Raw genomic sequence first — 22,456 nt, 5'->3', positions numbered from 1 at the left:
TGGGGGGCTGCTGATCGGGGGCTCTGATTTGGGTGAGCTGTTTTGGGGGGGGTGCAGCTTGAGGTGCCAGGTCATGGGGTGCAGTATGGGGGGGTGCAGTATGGAGGGGGTCCCACACGCCCCCCCCCGGCATTTCGCCACCCGGAAGATCCCTTTGGGCCGCCGTGTCCAGGGGACGGACCCAGCAGCGAGGGCAGGAGGCTGTCGAGTTTGAGGGGGGACAGGGGGTAAAGCCAGCAGGGTGCAGAGGGGAGACACCTGGAGCCCCAGCCCCGGCATTTGGCCACCCCAGCTACAGCGTCACCCCCCGTGGCCCCCAGCACCGCAGCTCTGCCCATCACCCCATGGGGAGAGAATGGGGGCACCTGGCGTGGGGGAATGGGGGGCACACAGAGCCCTGGGCATAGCGGGGGGAGGATGGGGGAACCCAGCATGGGGGGTACAGAGCCCTGGGCATAGCGGGGGGAGGATGGGGGAACCTGGGATGGGGTCACAGAGCCCCAAGCATGGGGGGAGGATGGGGGAACCCAGCATGGGGGGTACAGAGCCCCAGGCATGGGGAGAATGGGGGAACCTGGGATGGGGGGCACAGAGCCCCAGGCAGGGGGGGAGGATGGGGGAACCCAGCATGGGGGGCACAGAGCCCTGGGCATAGCGGGGAGGATGGGGGAACCCAGCATGGGGGGTACAGAGCCCCAGGCATGGGGAGAATGGGGGAACCTGGGATGGGGGGCACAGAGCCCCAGGCATGGGGGGAGGATGGGGGAACCCAGCATGGGGGGTACAGAGCCCCAGGCATGGGGGGAGGATGGGGGAACCGGGATGGGGGCACAGAGCCCCAGGCGTGGGGGGATGGAGGAACCCGGCATTGCGGGCACACCTGGTCCCTGGCACGAGGGAGGGATTAAGGGGGTTTCAGGGAGTCCCTGGAATAGAGGGGGGTCGGGAGGGGGCACCCAGAGAGTTGGGGGGATGAGCTCAGGCAACAGAAGCGCCGATGCACCTGCCCCCCCCATTTAGGGGGCAGATCTAGGGGTCCAGTATTTAGGGGGCAGCTTTGGGGGTGTTGATTTGGGGGGCAGGTCTAGAGGTGCCTGTTGTGGGGAAAGGGGCAGACAGGAAATCTGGGGGGATGGAGAATCGGTTCTGGAGAGGATCCCCCCCCCATCCATGCATATTTGGACTCCTGGGTTCCTGGCCCTGCAGGGGGTGAGGGGGGGGACAGGGACGGGACATTCCTCCTTAGTCCCTCTGCTGTGTGCGGGGGAGGGGCATGGAACCCTAGATGTGGAGGGGGGGTCCCCAGGTATCCCCCCTGCAATGCCCCTGATACCCCCCCCACTCAACCTGAGCTGGCCCGTTCCCCCCATCCACCTCCCCTCCCTCCCTGTTCCCCTTGCCCCCCACCCACCCTCCCTGCCCCCGGTTCCCCCCACCCCCCGCCCTGCCCCAGCTCTCACTTTCCACAATGATCCGTTTTTATTTAATACAATAACAATAATTAATGTAACAAATTAACTAAGAGCAAACTAAGATTTCTCTCCCCCGTCCCCCACGAGTCTGTGGCATCCGGACACCTGGGTTCACAGCAGGGGGCTCCTGAACTCCAGTCCCCCAGGACAGTCCATGGTGCCCGGACACCTGGGTTCGCAGCAGGGTGTGGAGGGGGAGTCCATGGTGCCTGGATGCCTGGGTTCACAGTGGAGTGTGGAGGGGAGTCCATGGTGCCCCGATCCCTGGCTTCACAGCGGGGTGTGGGGGGGAGTCCATGGTGCCCGGACGCCTGGGTTCGCAGCAGGGTGTGGGGGGGGGGAATCCATGGTGCCCGGACACCTGGGTTCGCAGTGGGGTGTGGAGGGGAGTCCATGGTGCCTGATCCCTGGGTTCACAGTGGAGTGTGGGGGGGAATCCATGGTGCCCGGATCCCTGGGTTCGCAGTGGGGTGTGGAGGGGAGTCCATGGTGCCTGGATGCCTGGGTTCACAGCAAGGTGTGGGGGGGAGTCCATGGTGCCTGATCCCTGGGTTCACAGCAGGGTGTGTGGGGGAATCCATGGTGCCTGGATGCCTGGGTTCGCAGTGGGGTGTGGGGGGGAGTCCATGGTGCCCGGATGCCTGGGTTCACAGCAAGGTGTGGGGGGGAGTCCATGGTGCCCCGATCCCTGGGTTCGCAGTGGGGTGTGGGGGGGAGTCCATGGTGCCCCGATCCCTGGGTTCGCAGCAGGGTGCGGGGGGAGTCCATGGTGCCCCGATCCCTGGGTTTGCAGCGGTGGGTGTCGTAGACTCCAGCCCCCCAGGACAGTCTGTAGTGCCCGGACACCTGGGTTCGCAGCTGGGTGTTGATTCTCCGCAGCAGACGCCCTCCCTCGCTGGGGTTGAGGAGGGTCAGTCTGGGGGCGACAGAGCAATGGGGGGTGGTTAGTGCTGGGGAGCAGGGGGCACGAGGGGGGATACAAGGGCAGGGGAGTGGATTGGGGGGGTCACTCACCCTTTTTGAGCGTGGGGGGGGCAGGGCGGTTCTTCCCCAGGTCGCTCTGAGCCAGGGTGTCCATCATCCAGCAGAGGGCGCTGGTGAACTTCTCCATCTGGAGGGGGGAGCGGGGCAGGCGCTGAGGACTCCGCAGCCCCTCCCCCCAGGGTCCCCCCCACCTCAGCCATTCCCCCCGTCCTCTGGACCCCCCAGCCCCCCTCTGCTACTCCCCATTGCCCCTCCTGACCCCCCAACATGACCCCTCCTGACCCCCCCACCTCTGCCATTTCCCCCAGGACCTCCCCACCTCAGCCGTCCCCCCCAGACCCCTCAGCCCCCTCTGCCACTCCCCATTGCCCCTCCTGACCCCACCTCTGCCATTTCCCCAGGACCCCCGCCTCAGCCGTCCCCCAGACCCTTCAGCCCCCTCTGCCACTCCCCATTGCCCCTCCTGACCCCCACCCTGCCTCTGCCATCCCCAAGATACTCCGTCTTTGTACCCCACGTGTCCCCATCTCCTGTCCTTCGTCGTCCCCCCATACCTGGGTCTCCAGGGTCTTCAGCCGTCGCTCCTGCTCCCGCACCTCGGCCAATTGCTTCAAGGCCTGGTCAACCCTGAGGGGGGAAGGAGACGGGGTCACTTGGGGGGCTCCCCTGATTCATCCCATGATCCCCAGGTGACCCCCCAGCTCCATTGCTCCCCCTCCCTGCGCTCCCACCCTTCCATACTCACCCCGCCCCCCACAGACTCACCGCTCCCTCCCTGGACCCCTGACCCCACGCACCCCAGCTGCTCAATGCACCCCTGACCCCCCAAACACACCCAGCCCCACCCCCCAGCACCCCCATACACCCCTCTTCTCCAGGGCCTCCCCCTCACTTCTGAGACGTCCGCCGGAGCCGCTCGGTGTCGCTGTCCCGTTTCTGGCGGCCCAGGGCCACCAGGTGATTCTCCTTCTGCACGGCCTCCCAGGTGAGCAGCCGGGCGTCCTGCTCCGGGGACAGGTCCCGAGCTGGGGACCCAGGCGTCCGGGGCCGAGGGCGGGGGGGGAGACAGACACGTGAAAAGCAGACGGGGGCCAGCAGGCCTGAGGCGCGGCGGCCAGGTCCAGCCCCATATCAACTTAGTGACCCCCCGGCCCGGCTCCCTGCTCCCCACCCCCCACACTGCGGCTCTGACCCCTGCAAGGAGCGACCCCCAGATCTGCCCCCCCAGCCCTGCTCCCCACCCCCCGCACTGCGGCTCTGACCCCTCCCCGACCCCTGCAAGGAGCGACCCCCAGATCTGCCCCCCAGCCCTGCCCCTCCCCTGGACTACTGCTGTGACCCCTGCAAGGAGCGACCCCCAGATCTGCCCCCCCAGCCCTGCTCCCCACCCCCCGCACTGCGGCTCTGACCCCTCCCCGCCCCTGCAGCGAGCGACCCCCAGATCTGCCCCCCCGGCCCTGCTCCCTGCCCCCTGCACTACTGCTCTGACCCCTCTCCGACCCCTGCAAGGAGCGACCCCCAGATCTGCCCCCCCCGGCCCTTGTCCCTGCCCCACAGAGCACTGGCCCCGGTCCTGCCCCCCCGGCACTCACCGAAGTGGCGGCTCTTGGCAGAGCCCCCCCGGGCCCGGTGGAGCAGCAGCTGGCGCAGGTGGCTGATGATGATGAAGGGGGGGGCCAGCGCCGGCCGGTTGTGATACTCCAGGATCAGGCTGTAACGCTGCGACTTCCAGTAGGTGTCGCTGTTGCCCTGCACCTTGGCAAAGGTGTAACTGGGGGGGGAGGGGGCTATCAGACGGGCGAAGGACACGAGGCTGCCCCCACCCCCACCAGGCCCTTGCACGCTCATCAGCTTGCCCTCTGCACACGCTAGTGCACTGGGGCCTCGCACACTCATCAGCACACCCTCTGCACATGCTAGTGCACCGGAGCCTCGCACACTCATCATCACACCCTCTACACATGCTAGTGCACCAGGGCCTTGCACACTCATCAGCACACCCTCTACACACTCTAGTGCACCAGGGCCTCGCACACTCATCAGCACACCCTCTGCACATGCTAGTGCACCAGGGCCTTGCACACTCATCAGCTCACCCTTTGCATGCACTGAGGCCTTCCACACTCATCAAGCTCACCCTCTTCAGGTGCTAGTGCACTGGGGCCTTGCACACTCATCAGCTCACCTTCTGCATGTGCTAGTGCACTGGGGCCTTGCTCACTCATCCATTCCCCTTCTGCATGCACTAGTGCTCCAGCACCTCACACGCAGGTCAGTTCTGCCTCTGCAGATGTGTGTGCATTGGAACCTTGCACGCTCATCAGCTCACTCTCTGCACATGCTACTGCACCAAGGCCTTGCACACTCCTCATCTCCCCCTCCACACTCATTTGTGCACTGGGACCTTGCACACTCATCAATTATCCATCCACCTGTTCTAATGCACTCGCACATCAACTCACTAGTCAGTCATGCTCCTTGCACTAGTGCCCGGCGCTTCCCATGCTCGCCACACGCACTCATACACCTGACCCCTTGCACGTATGTTAATGCACGGTCCACGTGCCCCAATGCACCCTGCCCCTTGCACGCTCAGCAGCTCACTGCCCACCCCCGGGGCCCCGCCGGGCGGTACCTGAACATGGCGATGAGCAGGTTGAGGAGCAGGATGTTGGCGACGAGGAGGAAGATGACGAGGAGAACCAGCACCAGCCAGTTGGCGTAGGTGTTCGTGCAGGGCTCGGCCTCCTCCATCAGGATCGCCGCCGGGTCGTCCGTGCAGTTCGACGCCGCGATCAGCGCCGCTGGGGGGGGAGGTATGTGTCCGTGAGACAGCCCATCCCCTGCCATGGGGCCAGATCGGAGCCGGTGCCCCCTAGAGGGGAAAAGCCCCACACCCCATTCCCTGCCCCCCAGAGCCAGACAGTCCCTGCCCTGGGGCTGGATGGGAGCCGCGCCCCCTAGAGGAGACAGGCCCCTGCCCCATCCCCTGCCCCCCTGAGCCAGCCAGTCCCTGCCCGGGGCCGGGAGCCACGCCCCTGGGGGGACAGGCCCCTGCCCCATTCCCCGCCCCCCTGAGCCAGCCAGTCCCCGCCCCGGGGCTGGATGGGAGCTGGTGCCCCCTAGAGGAGACAGGCCCCTGCCCCATCCCCTGCCCCCCTGAGCCAGCCAGTCCCTGCCCCGGGGCCGGGGGGAGCCGCGCCCCCTAGAGGGGACAGGCCCCTGCCCCATTCCCCGCCCCCCTGAGCCAGCCAGTCCCCGCCCCGGGGCTGGATGGGAGCTGGTGCCCCCTAGAGGAGACAGGCCCCTGCCCCATCCCCTGCCCCCTGAGCCAGCCAGTCCCTGCCCCGGGGCCGGGGGGAGCCGCGCCCCCTAGAGGGGACAGGCCCCTGCCCCATCCCCTGCCCCCCTGAGCCAGCCAGTCCCTGCCCCGGGGCCGGGGGGAGCCGCGCCCCCTAGAGGGGACAGGCCCCTGCCCCATCCCCTGCCCCCCTGAGCCAGCCAGTCCCTGCCCTGGGGCCGGGGGGAGCCGCGCCCCGCACCATCGATCTCGTTGAGCGGGATCTGGCCGAAGATCTGCAGGTAGGGCCGGTAGAAGACGCGGCGGAAGATCCAGGCCAGGCGCTGGTCACTGGGGTGCAGCAGCCCCTCGGTCGTCACCCCGTAGGCCACCAGCCAGACGGCCAGGAAGAAGAGGAAGAGGAAGACGTCCTTCATCTGTTGGGGGGGGGGAGCATGAGCCCCTGGGATGGGACCCTCCAACCCCCCACATCTTCCCCCTGGTCAGAGCCCTCCCCGCCCCCCTCAACACGAGAATCCCCCCAACCCCCAGCTTTTCCGTCCCTCCCTCACCCCCCCGGACCCCCCCCACTCACCATCTTGCCCACAATGATCATCTTGGGGCCCAGCTGCTTGTTGACGGCGAAGATGTGGATGAGACGCAGGGTGAAGACCATGAAGTCCAGGCAGAGCACGGTGCGCCCCGACGGGTAGGTCCTGTGGAACATCCTGGGGGGGGGGGAGTGGGGTGAGGGGGAGTCCAACCCCCCAGCACAGCAGGGAGCTGCCCCCATCCCCTCCCCCAACCCAGCCAGGGACCTCAGCTCAGTCGGGGGGTGATTCTGGGCCGAGGGGGAGGGATGGGTCAGGGGGTCCCCAATCTGCTCCCCACTCACAGCTGAGGTGTCACTCTGTGCTGGGGGGGTGCACAGAGCCATTGCTGGTGGGTGGGGGCAACGGGGGGCTGCTGCAGCATCATGCCCAGGGAGGGCGGACGGAGGGACGGGCGGCTGGGGGTGCCAGGGGCTGGGGGCCGTGCCCAGGCACTGGGGGGGGTCCCAGGGGCTGGGGGCCGTGCCCAGGCAGGGCGGACGGAGGGATGGGTGGCTGGGGGTGCCAGGGGCTGGGGGCCGTGGCCAGGCGCCCGGGGGGGTCCCAGGGGCTGGGGGCCGTGCCCAGGCAGTGGGGGTGCCAGGGGCTGGGGGCCGTGCCCAGGCAGGGTGGACGGAGGGATGGGCGGCTGGGGGTCCCAGGGGCTGGGGGCCGTGCCCAGGCAGTGGGGGTGCCAGGGGCTGGGGGCCGTGCCCAGCCGCCCGGGGGCTCACCGGCAGACAGCCCCCAGCAGGAAGAGCCCCAGGGCGGTCAGGTCGAACTGGTTCCAGGGGTCCTGCAGGTAGGCGCGGACGCGCTGGGCCAGCGGCTGGCGCCCGGTGAAGCAGCCCTGGCGCAGCTCCTCGCACAGCAGGGTGAAGACCCAGACGTAGAGCAGGACCTCGGCGCCGCTGGGGCCGTCGGGCGGGGGGGGCGCGAAGTCCAGCAGCAGCACGTAGGAGAAGAGCAGCAGGAAGAGCAGGTACATCACCACGTTGCCCAGGAAGGCCGTCACCGGCGCCCCCCAGAACCGGCGCCAGCGCCAGAGCCAGGCCCGGCCCGGCCGCGGGGGGGAGCTGAGCGAGGACGCCGACCTGCGGGGGGGGTCAGATCTCAGCAGGGGGGAGGGGGCTCTGAGTTGCAGGGTGGGGGGGGTCAGATCTCAGCATGGGGGGGTGACACCCTGGCACCCCAATATTCACCACGGTCCTGGAGCGAGGATGTTTTGCACCAGGTCCATCTTGTGAGGTTGTGACGAAGTGGGGGGGGGTTCTTATTTTTTCCTTGGTTTCCCAGTGGGTTCCAGGCGGAGGGGGTGGGACTCAGTGTCCCCGGGTGTTACGGGTTAACGAGGGGAGGGAGTTTGTGGGTACAGAGAACCGGAGAGGCCTGGAGGATGGAGACCCCAGCGACTGGTGCCCTGGTGACCCGGCTCAGGAGTCGCAGCCGGTTCTGGCCGGGGGGAGGACAATGGGCTGCGGGGACGGGACCCCGGTGACCTGACCAGCCGGGTCCGGCCAGAGGGGCCAGAGGACGGGAGGGGGGAGGAGCCCAGGAGACCCTGTTTCCCTGGAGAGACGACAATGGACAGAGGGGGGGCTTGGGGCCGGGGGTATCGGATGCCCAGCTGGGAGCAGGGGGGCTCGTGGCTGAAGAGGGGGAGCAGGCAGAGCCCACCTGGCTGCAGGGGGACTGGGACGTGCTGGGCTGAGGGGGGCCAGGCCTGAGGCCGGAGAGTTTCCTGTGCTGGGTTCAACGCTCAATAACCCTCCTGTGTTACGCTGGCTGAGTCGCTCCGGGCTAGAGAGCAGGTGTCACGGAGTTTGGGGGAGACAAGCCATGGTCTGAGCTAACCAGGAGGAAGTTGAACAAAGACAAGTGCAAAGTGCTGCACGTAGGAAGGCACAATCAGTGTCCCACACACAATGGGAAGATCCTGCCTAGGAAGGAGGCCGGCAGAAGGGGCTCGAGGGGTCGCAGTGAACCACAAGCTAAATATGAGTCAAGGGTGTGATGCTGTTGCAAAAAAAAAAAGCCAGCGTGACTGTGGGAGGCATTAACGGGTGTGTCGGGAGCAAGACCCGAGAAGTGATTCTTCCGCTCGGCTCTGCGCCGGGCAGGCCTCAGCCGGAGCACTGGGCCCGGGTCTGGGCGCCGCGTTTCAGGAAAGAGGTGGAGAAATTGGAGAGAAGAGCAGCCAGAGCGATTAACGGTGTAGAGAACACGGCCTGCGAAGGAGGCTGACGGAACTGGGTTGGGTGGGTTGGAAAAGAGAAGCCGGAGAGGGGCCGTGATCAGCAGTTTTCAGGTGGCTGAAAGGGGGTCGTCTCCCAGAGGGACGAGCGCCGCCCTGGGAATGTTCCTACTGTTTTCTCTGAATAGGGTGGGGGCCTCAGTTTCCCCTGTGCGGGTCTCAAGGATCTAGGGGGTGGGATAAGGGGGTGGGATTGGTGCAGAGCCCGAGAGGGCCGGGGAATGGCCGACACTCTGTCTCCTGGCAACTGATGGCCTGGGCCCCCCCCAGCCCCCCACAAGGTGCCAGCTGAAGGGGCTGGAGAACAAAGGGATCCAGTGGCCTGGCCCGGGAGAGAGACACAGGCCGGAGGAGGGGCTGGGGGGGGGTGTCTGTTTGGAGCCGGCTGGGGAAATGGACCCACCCCCCAAGAGGGACCAGACTGGGGGGTCCTGGTCTCTGTACCCACAAGCTGGTTTGGGCTGTTCCTGTTCCCGGCCGGCGGAGAGTCACGTCTGGCTGCGGAGCGGGGGGGCAGGACCCTCTGGCTCCCCCAGCCCCCCCCGGCGCACTCGCTGCGGGAAGCGCACGGGGGGATGGGGATGCTGGATGCCCCCCCAGGAAGGTGAAGCCGCGTGAGCTCCTTGCCGGGGGCCGGTCTGCTCACAGAGAGGGGCCCCCCCGAGTCCCGCCTGGCTGCGTGGGGAGCAGTCCCGGAGCGTCGCCCCCTGACTCCGGGGAGCCTGATCGCGGCGCCTGGGTGTGTAGCTGCAGCTGGGGCTGCCCCGGCGGACGTGTGGGACCAGGAGCGGGTCAGCAGCTTGTCGCAGCAGCGCAGGGGGAGAGGGAGCCCAGGCTGGTGGGCCAGGCGGGCTCAGTGGTACCCCAGTTCCAAGTGGCGCCCCGGGGGGAACCCATCACGGGGGGCTCAGCATGGGGGTTACTGCCATGGGGCGGGGGGGCTCTGGTTTGCAGAGGGGAGGGGTTAGATCTCAGTGGGGGGGGGCACAGCCAGGCGGGTGCAGGAGACAGATTAGGGTCTGATGGGGGAATAGATGTTAGCACCAGGGGACACATGGGGGGGGTGTGGAACAGATTTGGATCTGCGGGGGGGGGCTAGATCTGGGGGGCAGGATGGAGGGGGGCTGACCTTGCAGAGGGCTCTGATCTGGGAGGGGGCAGGTTCAGGCCCCCTTAGCACTGTGGGATCCAATGTATAGGGCACGCTGCCCTCCCCCCCACAGGCTGCCCCCCTCACCCCGTCAGGATCTCCTCCATGGGGCATTTCCCGTCAGTGTTCAGGGTCTCCAGCTCCAGGGTGTGGGGCTTCTCCTGCTCCTGATCCTCCTCCATCGCCCTGGGGGGTGGGAGTGGGGAGAGAGGGAAACTGAGTTTGGGTCCCTGGTGCTGCGAGCTTCCCCCCAACAGTGTCCCCAGCCGGGGTCACCGATGCTGCGAGCCTCCCCCCAGCAGTGCCCCAGCCGGGGTCACCGATGCTGCGAGCCTCCCCCCAGCAGTGCCCCAGCCGGGGTCACCGATGCTGCGAGCCTCCCCCCAGCAGTGCCCCCTTACATAGCTGACCCCCTCCCCCGGGCCCCCCAGCACCCACCTGAAGGTGATGAGGTGGGTGAAGATGAGGGGAGGGCAGAAGAAGGTGAGGAGGAGTTTCCAGACGGGCGTGGACCCTTCCATCTCGCCCCACCAGTTCTGGGTCAGCAGCGCCTGCGGGCCGCAGGGGGGGTTAGGGCTGGGAGGGGTCACTTCTCAGCCCTCCCCCCGGGTGCCCCTCCAATTCTTCCCCTCCCCGCACTCGCCCCCCCGCACCTCCCCGTACCTGCACCCCGTCGTGGGCGAAGAAGCACCGGGCCTCGGCCAGCCAGGCGAGCTGCAGGCAGGTGGTGCCGCCCCAGAGGCGGGAGCGACGCACGAGGAGCTGGGAGGCCCGAGACTCGCTGTTCCTGTAGCACTCGCCAAACACGCCTGGGGGGTGGGGGGGGTTAACGCCATTGCCCCTGGGACCTCACAGCCCCCCCCGGCTGTCCCCTTCACCCCCATCGCCCCTGAACCCCCAATACCACCCCCTGCACCCCCATCCCCAGTACCACCCCGTGCACCCCTGTACTGCTTCCTGCACCCCAGTACCACCCCCTGCACCCCTGTACTGCTTCCTGCACCCCAGTACCACCCCTGCACCCCATCCCCTGTACTGCCCCTGCACCCCATCCCCTCTGAACCCCAGTACCACCCCTGCACCCCAACCCCTGTGCTACCCCTGCACCCCTGTACTGCTTCCTGCACCCCCATCCCCTGTACCACCCCTGCACCCCCATCCCCTGTGCCACCGCCTGCACCCTGTACTGCTTCCTGCACCCCAGTACCACCCCTGCACCTCCATCCCCTGTACTGCCCCTGCACCCCATCCCCTCTGAACCCCCAGTACCACCCCCTGCACCCCATCCCCTGTGCCACCCCCTGCACCCCTGTACTGCTTCCTGCACCCCCATCCCCTGTACCACCCCCTGCACCCCCATCCCCCTGTACTGCTTACTGCACCCCCATCCCCTGTACTGCTTACTGCACCCTGTACTGCTTCCTGCACCCCATCCCCAGTACCACCCCTATACCCCATCCCCTGCACCCCTGTACCATACCATGCACCCCATCCCCATGCCACTCCTTGCACCCCCATCCCCTGTACCACCCCTGCACCCCTGTACTGCTTCCTGCACCCCAGTACCACCCCTGCATCCCCATCCCCTGTACTGCCCCCTGCACCCCATCCTCTGAACCCCAGTACCACCCCTGCACCCCATCCCCAGTACCACCCCTGCACCCCTGTACTGCTTCCTGCACCCCATCCCCTCTGAACCCCAGTACCACCCCTGCACCCCATCCCTGTGCCACTCCTGCACCCCTGTACTGCTTCCTGCACCCCATCCCCTGTGCCACCCCTGCACCCTGTACTGCCCCCTGCACCCCCATCCCCTCTGAACCCCCAGTACCACCCCCTGCACCCCCATCCCCTGTGCCACTCCCTGCACCCCTGTACTGCTTCCTGCACCCCCATCCCCTGTACCACCCCCTGCACCCCATCCCCCATGCCACTCCCTGCACCCCATCCCCAGTACCACCCCTGCACCTGTACTGCTTCCTGCACCCCAGTACCACCCCTGCACCCCCATCCCCAATACCGCCCCTGCACCCCCATCCATCATGCCACTCCTGCACCCCCATCCCCAGTACCACCCCTGCACCCCTGTACTGCTTCCTGCACCCCATCCCCTGTGCCACCCCTGCACCCCCATCCCCAGTACCACCCCTGCACCCCATCCCCTGTGCCACCCCTGCACCCCTGTACTGCTTCCTGCACCCCAGTACCACCCCTGCACCCCTGCACCCTGTACTGCTTCCTGCACCCCCATCCCCTGTACCACTCCCTGCACCCCCAGCCCCTGTGCCACTCCCTGCACCCCTGTACCACCCCCTGCACCCCCATCCCCAGTACCACCCCTGCACCCCTGTACTGCTTCCTGCACCCCTATACCACCCCTGCACCCCATCCCCTGTGCCACCCCCTGCACCCTGTACTGCTTCCTGCACCCCTGTACCACCCCTGCACCCCATCCCCTGTGCCACCCCTGCACCCCTGTACCACCCCTGCACCCCATCCCCTGTACTGCCCCTGCACCCCATCCCTGTACCACCCCTGCACCCCTGTACTGCTTCCTGCACCCCATCCCCTGTACTGCCCCTGAACCCCATCCCCTGAACCCCAGTACCACCCCTGCACCCCATCCCGCCCTGCCCCCGTCTCTCCCCCCTCACCGATGGCCAGGGTCTCGAACTTCATGGCCAGCTCCTTCATGTCTGCGGCCTCCTGCGCGTCTGACTCTTGGTGGGAGAGTTCCCGCAGGATCCGCGCCCCCACCAGCGCCCCCACCGCATCTGGGGCCTGTGGGGAGGGGTTAGAGAGATACTCCCGGAGACCCCGGATCCATGCCCCACCAGCGCCCCACCCTGTTCCCCCTTCCCCGGGTCTCCCCTCCCTCCCGCACCCCCTGGGGGCCCCCCCCAGCTCCCCGCCCCCCGGGGTCTCCCCCGTCCCCCCGCATCCTGTGGGGTCTCCCCCCAGATCCCCACTCCCCAGGGGTCTCCCCCACCCCTGGGGTCTCCCCAGCTCCCCACCCCAGGAGTCTCCCCACACCCCTGGGGTCTCCCCAGCGCCCCACCCCCAGGAGTCTCCCCACACCCCTGGGTTCTCCCCCAGCTCCCCTCCCCAGGAGTCTCCCCATCCCCCACCCCTGGGGTCTCCCCCGGGCCCTCCTCACCATCTCCCAGCAGTACGTGGCCATCTCGCCCCGGTTGAGCAGCACGGCCCAGATGAAGAGGTCGGTCCAGGGGTTTCGGGTGCGCTGGCCGCGGTAGGGGGTGTCCCTGTCCAGCAGGGGAGTCTTCTTCTGGAAGGGGGGGAGGAAAGGGGGGAGGGTCAGAGCCATGTGGATGGGGAGACCCCTGCTGCCAGCCCCCCCTCTTCCCCCACCTCCCCCTGGAACCCGCAGGGTCCCATCCGGCCTCCTGCCCCTTATGGTCCCCCCCCACATACCCCTGCCCCATTGTGCCCCCCATCTCACTGCATCCATATACCCAGCCCCCCACGTGAGGAAGTGGGGTTTATTCGCCTTGTTATGTTGCATGTGAGTCTCACTGTCCCACACTGCGTGTGCCTCAGTTTCCCTGGGTGCTGCCCCAACACTCAGCTGGTGGGAATTGGGGGGGGGGTGATGTTGCTGAGGCCCTGGGGGCAGGTGAGGCTGCCCAGCCGGGTGCCCCTGTGTGAGCTGAGAGCCAGGAGGGGGGTGTGGCCAGGTGCCACCTAGGGCCTGGGAAGCGAGACAAAGGGAAGAAGGAGAGGAAACGGGGGGTGTCGGAGCTCCGGTGGCTGGAGGCTGGGAGTCTTGGGGGGACGGGGGACTGGATTCCCAAGCTGGACTTGGCTGAAAGTCCCTGATTTCTGTGCTAACGAGCTCTGCCCTACGCTGTGACCCTGGCGGCTAATAGACCTTCCCTGTTACCGGCCGGCGGAGAGTCACGTCTGGCTGCGGAGGGGGGGGCAGGACCCTCTGGCTCCCCCAGCCCCCCCCCCCCCCGGCGCACTCACTGCGGGAAGCGCGCGGGGGGAGGGGGATGCTGGATGCCCCCCCAGGAAGGTGAAGCCGCGTGAGCTCCTTGCCAGGGGCCAGTCTGCTCACAGAGAGCCCCCCCCCCCCGAGTCCTGCCTGGCTGCGTGGGGAGCAGTTCCCGAGCGTCGCCCCGTGACTCCAGGACACCCCCACATACCCCAGCCCCCTTGGAGTCCGGGGGGCGCAGGCTGGCGTAGAAGGGGGCGCAGACATCGCCCAGCAGTTCACGGAGCAGACGGGCCACCTGGGTCAGGGGGCAGTCGGGGGGGCGCTCCACAGGCTGGTAGTGGGGGGGCTCGGCCCCCCCCTGGCGCCGCTCCAGCAGCTGGTGCAGCAGCGAGGCCTCGGGGACCCCTCGGTACAGCTCCGACAGGCGGCCCCAGGTCAGGAACTCGCCCAGATCCAGCCCGTTCTCCACAAACAGACGCACGAGGGCCGGGCGGTCCCCCAGCAGCGCGTCCCGCATGGGGTCCTCCAGCTGGGAGGGCTACGGCGCGGGGTGGGGGGGGGGGAGAACCCAGGTTAGTACCTGCCCTGTGAGCACCAGCCCCCCCCCGGAGCCCCCAAACACCCTCGACCCCCCAGAGTGTCCTCCCCGCCTCCCCTCTCAGCTCCCCATAGGAGTCCCTCCTCCCCCTGCCCCCCAGAGCCCTCCTCAGCTCCTCCTGGGTCCCCCCCTCAACTCCTCCCTCCGGGGTCCCCCTCCCCCTGCTCCCCCAGGGCTCCCCAGCTCCTCCCCTGGGGGTCCCCAACTCCTTCTCCTTCCGGGTCCCTCAGCTCCTCCCTCTGGGATCCCCCTCCCCCCGGGTCCTCCCAGATCTCCCTTTGGGATCCCCCTCCCCCTGCCTCCCTGGGACTCCCAGCTCCTCCCGCAAGGTCCCCTCCCTGCCCCCACCCCCCCACCTCCCACTGGATGTCTCCACGGAAGAGCTCGGAGCTGGCGATGTCCACGCGGTTCCAGGCCACAGCCAGACGCAGCTCATCCAGGTACTGGGTGGCCTCACCAGTCAAGTGATCGCCTGTGGAGAGGCAGGAGGTGGGGGATGGCTGGGGTAGCTGTGTGACTTGGTTTCCCCACCCTGGCAGCTAGGGGGCCTGGAGGCAGGGGATGGCTGGGGTAGCTGTGTGACTCAGTTTCCCCACCCTGGCAGCTAGGGGACCTGGAGGCAGGGGATGGCTGGGGTAGCTGTGTGACTCAGTTTCCCCACCCTGGCAGCTAGGGGACCTGGAGGCAGGGGATGGCTGGGGTAGCTGTGTGACTCAGTTTCCACACCGTGACAGCCTGGATTGAATGGGTTCACACGGGGCTCAGTGGGGATCCGGGGGGGGGGGGGAGCAAGGGGCAGGAGGCCGGCAGCAGGGGAGGGTGGGGAGATCCCAAGGGTGAAGAGCATGGGGGGGACTCCATGGGGGGCTGGGGGAGTCTCACCTCTGACCAGGGCTTTGAGCAGCACCGTCTCAAACTCCTCCAGCCCGTCCTCATCCAAATAGACACTGACCAGGTCCCGCAGCACCAGGATCCGCTCCACCTGGGGAGGCAGGTCCGGCACCCCGTGACCCCCCAAACCTCTGCACCCCCCTCCCCGCAGCACCAGGATCCGCTCCACCTGGGGGGGCAGGTCCGGCACCCCGTGACCCCCCAAACCCCTGCACCCCCCTCCCCGCAGCACCAGGATCCGCTCCACCTGGGGGGGCAGGTCCGGCACCCCGTGACCCCCCAAAACCCCTGCACTCCCCTCCCCGCAGCACCAGGATCCGCTCCACCTGGGGGGGCAGGTCCGGCACCCCGTGAGCCCCCAAACCCCGCCACCCCCTCCCCCCAGCACCAGGATCCGCTCCACCGGGGGGGGCAGGTCCGGCACCCGTGAGCCCCAAACCCTGCACCCCCTCCCGCAGCACCAGGATCCGCTCCACCTGGGGCAGGTCCGCACCCGTGAGCCCCAAACCCCTGCACCCCCCTCCCCGCAGCACCAGAATCCGCTCCACCTGGGGGGGCAGGTCCGGCACCCCGTGACCCCTGAAACCCTGCACCCCCTCTCCGCAGCACCAGGATCCGCTCCACCTGGGGGGGCAGGTCCGGCACCCCGTGACCCCCAAAACCCTGCACCCCCCTCCCCGCAGCACCAGGATCCACTCCACCTGGGGGGGCAGGTCCGGCACCCCGTGACCCCCAAAACCCTGCACCCCCCTCCCCGCAGCACCAGGATCTGCTCCACCTGGGGGGGCAGGTCCGGCACCCCGTGACCCCCTTGCAACCCAACAGCGCTAGGCTCCATTCCATCCTGAATGCCTGGGTCCCCTTGCGGGGGACTGAGGGGTCAGTGCCTTGAGCTCCGCCCCCCTCCCCCACCCCGGGCGCCTGGGTCCCCGTGGGGGCTGTGGTACCTGCTCGGCCAGGCCTGGCACGTCGGCGGGCGGGAAACGTCCCTGCAGCTTCTCCTGGATCAGCACCCGGCTCGCCTGGTCCGTCTGCACGTCCTGCAGGATCTGGGCCAGGCAGTCGGCCGCCCCCCCGGAGCCCCCCACCAGCAGGCAGGGGATGTTTGCCTCGGCAGCCTCCCGTACGCGCTGGAGAGGGGAGAGGGGGGTCAGTGAAGGGGCAGGGTATCTCCCTCCCCCTCCACAGCTATCAACAGCCCCGCAGGTCCCGCTCCCACACCCTGACACCCCTCCCCTCCTCCCCTCCATCGCCCCCATCCCCAGACCCTCCCCCAGACCCTCAGCCCCCCCTGCAGTCCCCCCCCCTTACCGTGACCATGGAGGCGTCGCCCCCAATGACCATGACCAGCACGGGGATCTCGATGCTGCCAGTTCCTGAAAGACGGGGGGGGGGGTGGTCAATGCCGGGGGGGGGCAGCGGAGAGGGGGTGACAATGCAGCCCCAGGGAATAGCCAAAAACTAGTGTGTCAGCACAGGCTAGTCTAGTGGGTGGAGCGCCGGGCCCGGGGCCAGGACGCCTGGGTCCTCTCTCCACTGCTCAGCCCCGGGGCCAGGACACCTGAGTTCTCTCCCCACCCCTTGGCCCCGGGACCAGGACACCTGGGTTCTCTCCCCACCCCTGTGACCAGGACTCCTGGGTTCTCTCTGGGTGAAGGAGACCAAGACCAGCTCAGGGGATCTTGCCCCGGGGAGGGAAGGGGGCAGCCTGAGGGGGGGGCACTCAGAACTTAGGGGGCGAGAGAAGGGGGAACCAGAATACTGCGGGGGGGGGGGTAGATGTGGTTAAAGGCGCAGGAAAGGCGACTAACCCTGGTAACCATGGCTGTGGTGTGTGTGTAACTGTGATAGCCATGGCGCCGTGTGTGTGTGTGTGTGTGTGTGTGTGTGTGTGTGTGTGTGTGTGTGTGTGTGTGTTAAATCATGCTAACCCTGGCGAGGGAGGGTAACCATAGTAACCTGGCCAGGGGGCTGGGGGGTAACCGGGTAACTGGGCCGGGGGGTAACTGTGATAACCAGGCCGGGGAATGTGACCGTGGTAACTGGGCCAGGTTGTGTTTGGTCATGGCAACCAGGCCGGGGGATAACCATGGTAAGCTGGCTGGGGGGTAACCTGGCCAGAGGTGTGTGACCATGGTAACCAGGCAGGGGGTGTGGCGGGGGACTAAACATGGTAACCAGGCTGGAGGATAACTGTGGTAACCTGGCCAGGGGTGTGTGACTGTGGTAATCGGGACAGGGGTAACTGTGGTAACCTGGCTGGGGGTGTGACTGTGGTAACCAGGCCAGGGTAACTGGGCTAACTGCACTGGAGGTAACTGGGCTGGGGGCAACTAGGGTAACCGGGCCAGGGTAACTGTGGTAACCAGGCCAGGGTAACTGTGGTAACCAGGGCAGGGTAACTGGGGTAACCGAGCCAAGGGGCAACTGGGATAACCAGGCTAGGGGGTAACCAGGGTAAGCTGGCTGGGGAGTAACTGGGCCGGGTGTGTGTGCCCATGGTAACCGGGCTGGGTGTGTGTGACCGCAGTAACTGGGCCGGGTGTGTGTGCCCATGGTAACCGGGCTGTGGGTGTGTGACTGCAGTAACTGGGCTGCGGGGTGTGTGACCGGGGTAACCGGGCTGGGGTGTGTGCCCATGGTAACTGGGCTGGGGGTGTGTGCCCATGGTAACCGGGCTGGGTGTGTGTGACCGTGGTAACTGGGCTGGGGGTGTGTGACCGGGGTAACCGGGCTGGGGGTGTGTGACTGCGGTAACTGGGCTGGGTGTGTGTGACTGGGGTAACCGGGCTGGGGGTGTGTGACTGGGGTAACTGGGCTGGGGGTGTGTGACCACGGTAACCAGGCTGGGGGTGTGTGACCGGGGTAACCGGGCTGTGGGGTGTGACGAAGCAGGGAGTGGGGAGGATTGACCTGGGGATGTCGCAGAGGAGTTGTACTGGGACTGTCTGCATGGGGGATGGGATCTCAGGGGGTGACTTCACTTGAGGGGTGATACCTGAGCCTGTAACCTGAGCCGGGAGGGGGGTTGGGCCAAGTGACACCTCTACCCGGGAATCTGGACAAAGGCTGGAGGAGGAGCCGGGGGGCGGCTGGGGGAGCCGGCTGGACGGGGTTTCAGTTTGGAGCTGGCTGGGGGAACGGAGGGAACCCCAAGGCTGGGGTCTAAGCTCCCTGCCCCGCCCCCCGAGGGACCTGACTGAGGGGTCCTGGTTGTACCCACAAGCTCTGTTTTGGGCTGTTCCTGTCGGCTAATAAACCTTCGGCTGGCTCAGAGTCACGGTGAATGGCAGGAAGGGGGGGTGCAGGGCCCTGACTCCCCCACACTCCCTGACACGGCGTAACCATGGTAACCAGGCCAGGGCGTAACCGTGGTAACCTGGCTGGGGGGTAACCTAGCCAGGGGTCTGTGACCATGGTAACCAATCCAGGGGTGTTTGACTGGGGTAACCAGGCTGGGGGTGTGTGATTGTGGTAACTGGGCGCAGGGTAACCAGGTTGGGGGTGTTACCGAAACTGAGGTAACCGGGCTGGGGGTAACCAGGCCGGGGTACTCACCGCCGGCGCCCACCCTCTGCTGGGCGATGTGTTTCTCCAGGTGGGCACGGAAGCGGCTCTCGCCCCCCGGGCGCCCCCGGGAGCCGTCGTCCACCAGGAAGAAGAGCGAGTGGTTACTGTCCAGGGGGCGGGCGGTGTCCGTGGCGGGGACCCGGGCATAGCGGGCAGGGAACGAGCCCTGGAGGGGGAGAGTGGGTGAGGGGGGCCTGGTGACCATCTGGACCCCCCCTGAGAGACACCCCAGCACCCAGCTTGATCCTCTCCCCCAACTCCCAGCCCAGCCCCCACAGAGACCCCTCCCTGGTACCCAGACTGCTGCCCCCCCAGCCCATCCAGGAGAGCCCCCCCCAGCGGGCCATGCGCTGCCTCCAGAGAGACACCCGCCCCCCGCCGCCAGGATCCCCCCCGCCGCCCGTACTTTGGGGTTGACGAGGGCCTCGCGGTTGGCGACGACGCCCCAGGGCGCGATGCCCATGGCCACCACGCGGGCGCAGGGGCTGGTGCTGGCCGTGCCGTGGTCCCGGACGGCCTCCCCGACGTATCGCCCGATCCCGGCCTGCAGCCCTCCGGTCATGATCCACGCACCTGGGGGCGGGGGGGGGGGGGCGGCACAGACCGTGGCACAGGCTGAGAGTGTAACACACCCCTCCTAGTGCCCTCCCACCCGTGTCACACCCAGAGCCTGAATGAGACACGGGCACAGACTTGACCCATCCCTCAGGCCTGGGGGCACTCCTGGGGGTGCAACGTTGCACTCGGCCGCCGAGCGTGGATCTGTGAACGGGTGTCAGCACAGGACAGTGTGTGCGCACGGCGGGGTCTTGCTGGGCGTGCAGTCCGGGCACCAGCTCATTTGCATGTGCACGGGGCAGGGCTTCCCCTCAAGTGGGCCAGGGCATGTCCTTTTGCACCCACACGTGCGAGAGCGCAGAGCGCACCGGCATTTGCACGGAGCATGGCGGCATTTGCATGGAGCACGCTGGTGTTTGCACGGAGCATGGCGGCATTTTCACGCAGTGCACTGGCATTTGCACGGAGTATGGCAGTGTTTGAATGGAGCACAGTGGCATTTGCATAGAAAGCACCAGCATCTGCACACACACTGGTGTTTGCACAGAGCATGCCAGCGTTTGCACATGTGAGTGCATTGCACGTCCAGCTTTCCACCACTGCTCAGCCCAGGAGAGGGAGGGGGGCCCACCTGTGCTTTGTGCCGCCTTCACCAGCCCCTTACGCAGCAGGTCCCGGAGCCAGGCCCGGACGGGGGCCTCCCCGTCGCCCCCGACGACTGACACCACCAGGTTGGGAGGGGAGATTTTCCAGTGTTCGGTCACCAGGTTGTAGGCGAGCGCAGGGTCCGAGGAGTCCGACAGGCGGATGAACTGGCCGGGCGCAAGTGAGGAACAGGTCAGGTGGTGCCCCTCACTCCCGATCTGCAGCCCCCTGCTAGCCCAGCCCTAGGTCCTCCTCTCCACCTCCACCAGTGCCCCTCACTCCCGACCCGCAGCCCCCGGCCAGCCCCTCCCACCCCCCAGCTCCACCGGCGCCCCTCACTCCCGACCCGCAGCCCCTCACCTTGCTGGGTTTCCCACCAGCCCCCACGAACTCCAGCTCCCCGAAGGCGTCCGTGGGCCCCTCCGTAGTGTGCTGGTCCGAGTCCCATTTGCTGACGATGGCCGTGCCGAAGGCGTCTTCCACGGCCACAGAGACGTGCTCGGCCCGGGGGCTCCCACATTGGCACTGAGGGGGGGTGCTGGGGAGGAGATGGGGGTCGTGGGGGGGGGTGAGGGGTGGCATTGGAAGAGGGGATGCAGGGGGCAAGGGACAGGGTCACTGGAACACTAGGGGGGGAGCAGGGGGTTGCTGTGGGGCAGAGGGGTCACCGGGGACTGCACTGGAGGGACTGGGGAGGAGATAGGGTCATGGGGGTGCTGGGGGGCACTGGGAGGAGAACCAGGGGTGCTGGGGGACAGGGATAGGGTCACTGGGACACTGGGGGGAGGAAGGGGTCACTGTGGGGCAGAGGATCATAGGGCGGCTGCTGCCTGTGATGAGACACCCCGGCCTGCACATGGCAATAATATCTGGGGTGCGGGGGGGAGGGGCCGCTGGTGGATCCCTGGGCACTGGGGGAGCAGCCTCGGGGCATCCCCGATGGGGGGGGACCCCACTCACCCCGTGTCCTGTGGATCCTCAATGTAGGTCGTGCAGGTTTTCTTCTTGAAGCGTTTGGGGATCCAGGCCTGGAGTGGGGGTGATGGTGGTGGTGGAGGAGCCAGGTCAGGGTCTGAGAAAGGGGAACCCCCCCAAGTCCCAAACCCCAGAACCCCCAATCTCCAGAGCCCCCCAATCCTGGGGAGGGGACCCTCAGAGCCCCCAAAGCCCCCCCAATCTTGGAGAGGAGATCCTCAGAGCCCCCCCAGAGCATCCCTAGAGAGGGTCCCCTCAGAGCCCCCCCACACCCAAGAGGGGACTCTCAGAGTCCCCCAACCTCCAGTGCTCCCCTAACCCCCAGAGCCCCCCCACCCTGGAGAGGGGACCCTGAGAACCCCCCAAACCCGAGAGCCTCCCCCACCCTGGAGAAGGGGGGCTGTCTCCTTCCCCCACAGGTGCACCCTACCCCCAGGAAGCTCGGTGTCTGGATGCCCCATGCTGCTCGCCCCGCCCACCCCCGGCTGGTGCCCGCCCTAGCCCTGGGGCAGGGGGCCCCAGACCTGATCTCGCTGCTTGATGCTGCCCATGGTGCCAAGCTAGGCTGGGGCTGTCCGACCCGGTGCCCGCAGCGGCTGGCTGAGCAGGGCCCTGGAGCCCTGGGAACCCGGCGTCTCACCTGGCAAAGGTGAGTCCAACCCTCTCCGGCGCTGTGGCCCCACCCAGCCAGAAACCAGCCTGACCGGCTCCGAGACACCCACGTGTGTGTGTGTGTGTGGATGGGGGGCAGGAAACACCCTGCTGCCAGGCCACCCCCCAGTCAATCTGGAGTCACCACTGACTACAGTTGGGTCAGATTCTGATCTCAGCTCCACCGGGGTCAATCCGGAGTCACTCCTGTTTGCAATGGGGTCAGGGCTGGATTCTGTTCTCAGCACCCAAGGTCAAGCGGGAAGCACTCTTCTTTGCACTTGGGGTCAGGACTGGATTATATTCTCAGTGCCCAGGGTCAGTCCAGAGTCACTCCTGTTTGCAATGGAGTCAGGGCTGGATTCTGCTCTCCTCATCCGGGGGGTCACTCCGGAGTCACTCCTAGTTGCAATGGGGTCAGGACTGGATTCTGATCTCAGCTCCCTAGGGGGAGGGGTGGGGGGTGTTATTCAATCTGGAGCCCCACCCCACCCCTGCACAGGGGCAGGGCCGGCTCACGCCTCCTTGGAGGGGGTCCCCACCCTGGAGCAGAGTTCACAGCCACGACGCCCTGAGCAAATAGCAGGTGTATCCACACCCTTTATCCAGCCTGGGAGGGGCAGGGAGGGAATGGCCGGGGGGGGGACAACGACGACTCTGAGCCACGCCCCCCCCCCGGGGGATAGGGAAGGCCCCCTCCTGTCCCCCCCACACTCTCCCAGGCACCAAATGCCTGTTTGCCTCCCCCCAGCGTGAGGGTGGTTTGCATTAGTGTGTCCCCTCAAAGCTGGGCCCCTCCCACCCCAGGACATTGCATTTATGGGGGGGGGCTGCCCGTGGGGGCCCCTAAAGTCTCCCTACCCCAGCAGCTGCGTCGCCT

At 67.3% G+C, this 22,456-nt stretch overlaps 1 protein-coding gene across 1 annotated transcript; it reads right to left on the bottom strand.

The window, feature by feature from the left end:
• Positions 1-1,670: 1,670 nt before the first annotated feature.
• On the bottom strand, positions 1,671-21,933 carry TRPM4 (transient receptor potential cation channel subfamily M member 4). The gene is made up of 25 exons (XM_039510200.1): positions 21,450-21,933; positions 20,911-20,978; positions 20,311-20,488; positions 19,937-20,117; positions 19,154-19,320; positions 18,736-18,913; positions 16,489-16,553; positions 16,125-16,307; positions 15,169-15,268; positions 14,643-14,758; positions 13,897-14,226; positions 12,888-13,016; positions 12,385-12,511; positions 10,394-10,539; positions 10,169-10,281; positions 9,818-9,916; positions 7,061-7,420; positions 6,332-6,464; positions 5,999-6,173; positions 5,092-5,260; positions 4,049-4,227; positions 3,349-3,481; positions 3,011-3,083; positions 2,487-2,583; positions 1,671-2,388 (listed from the first exon to the last, which is right to left on the bottom strand). Exons 1-25 carry the CDS (start codon positions 21,474-21,476, stop codon positions 2,384-2,386), a joined length of 3,531 nt encoding a protein of 1,176 aa, XP_039366134.1. The 5' UTR covers positions 21,477-21,933; the 3' UTR covers positions 1,671-2,383.
• Positions 21,934-22,456: the final 523 nt, after the last annotated feature.

The sequence above is a fragment of the Mauremys reevesii genome, linkage group 22, assembly GCF_016161935.1.
Source record: "Mauremys reevesii isolate NIE-2019 linkage group 22, ASM1616193v1, whole genome shotgun sequence".
Taxonomy (NCBI): Eukaryota; Metazoa; Chordata; order Testudines; family Geoemydidae; genus Mauremys; species Mauremys reevesii.
This window is presented reverse-complemented; position numbering and strand designations above follow the sequence as displayed.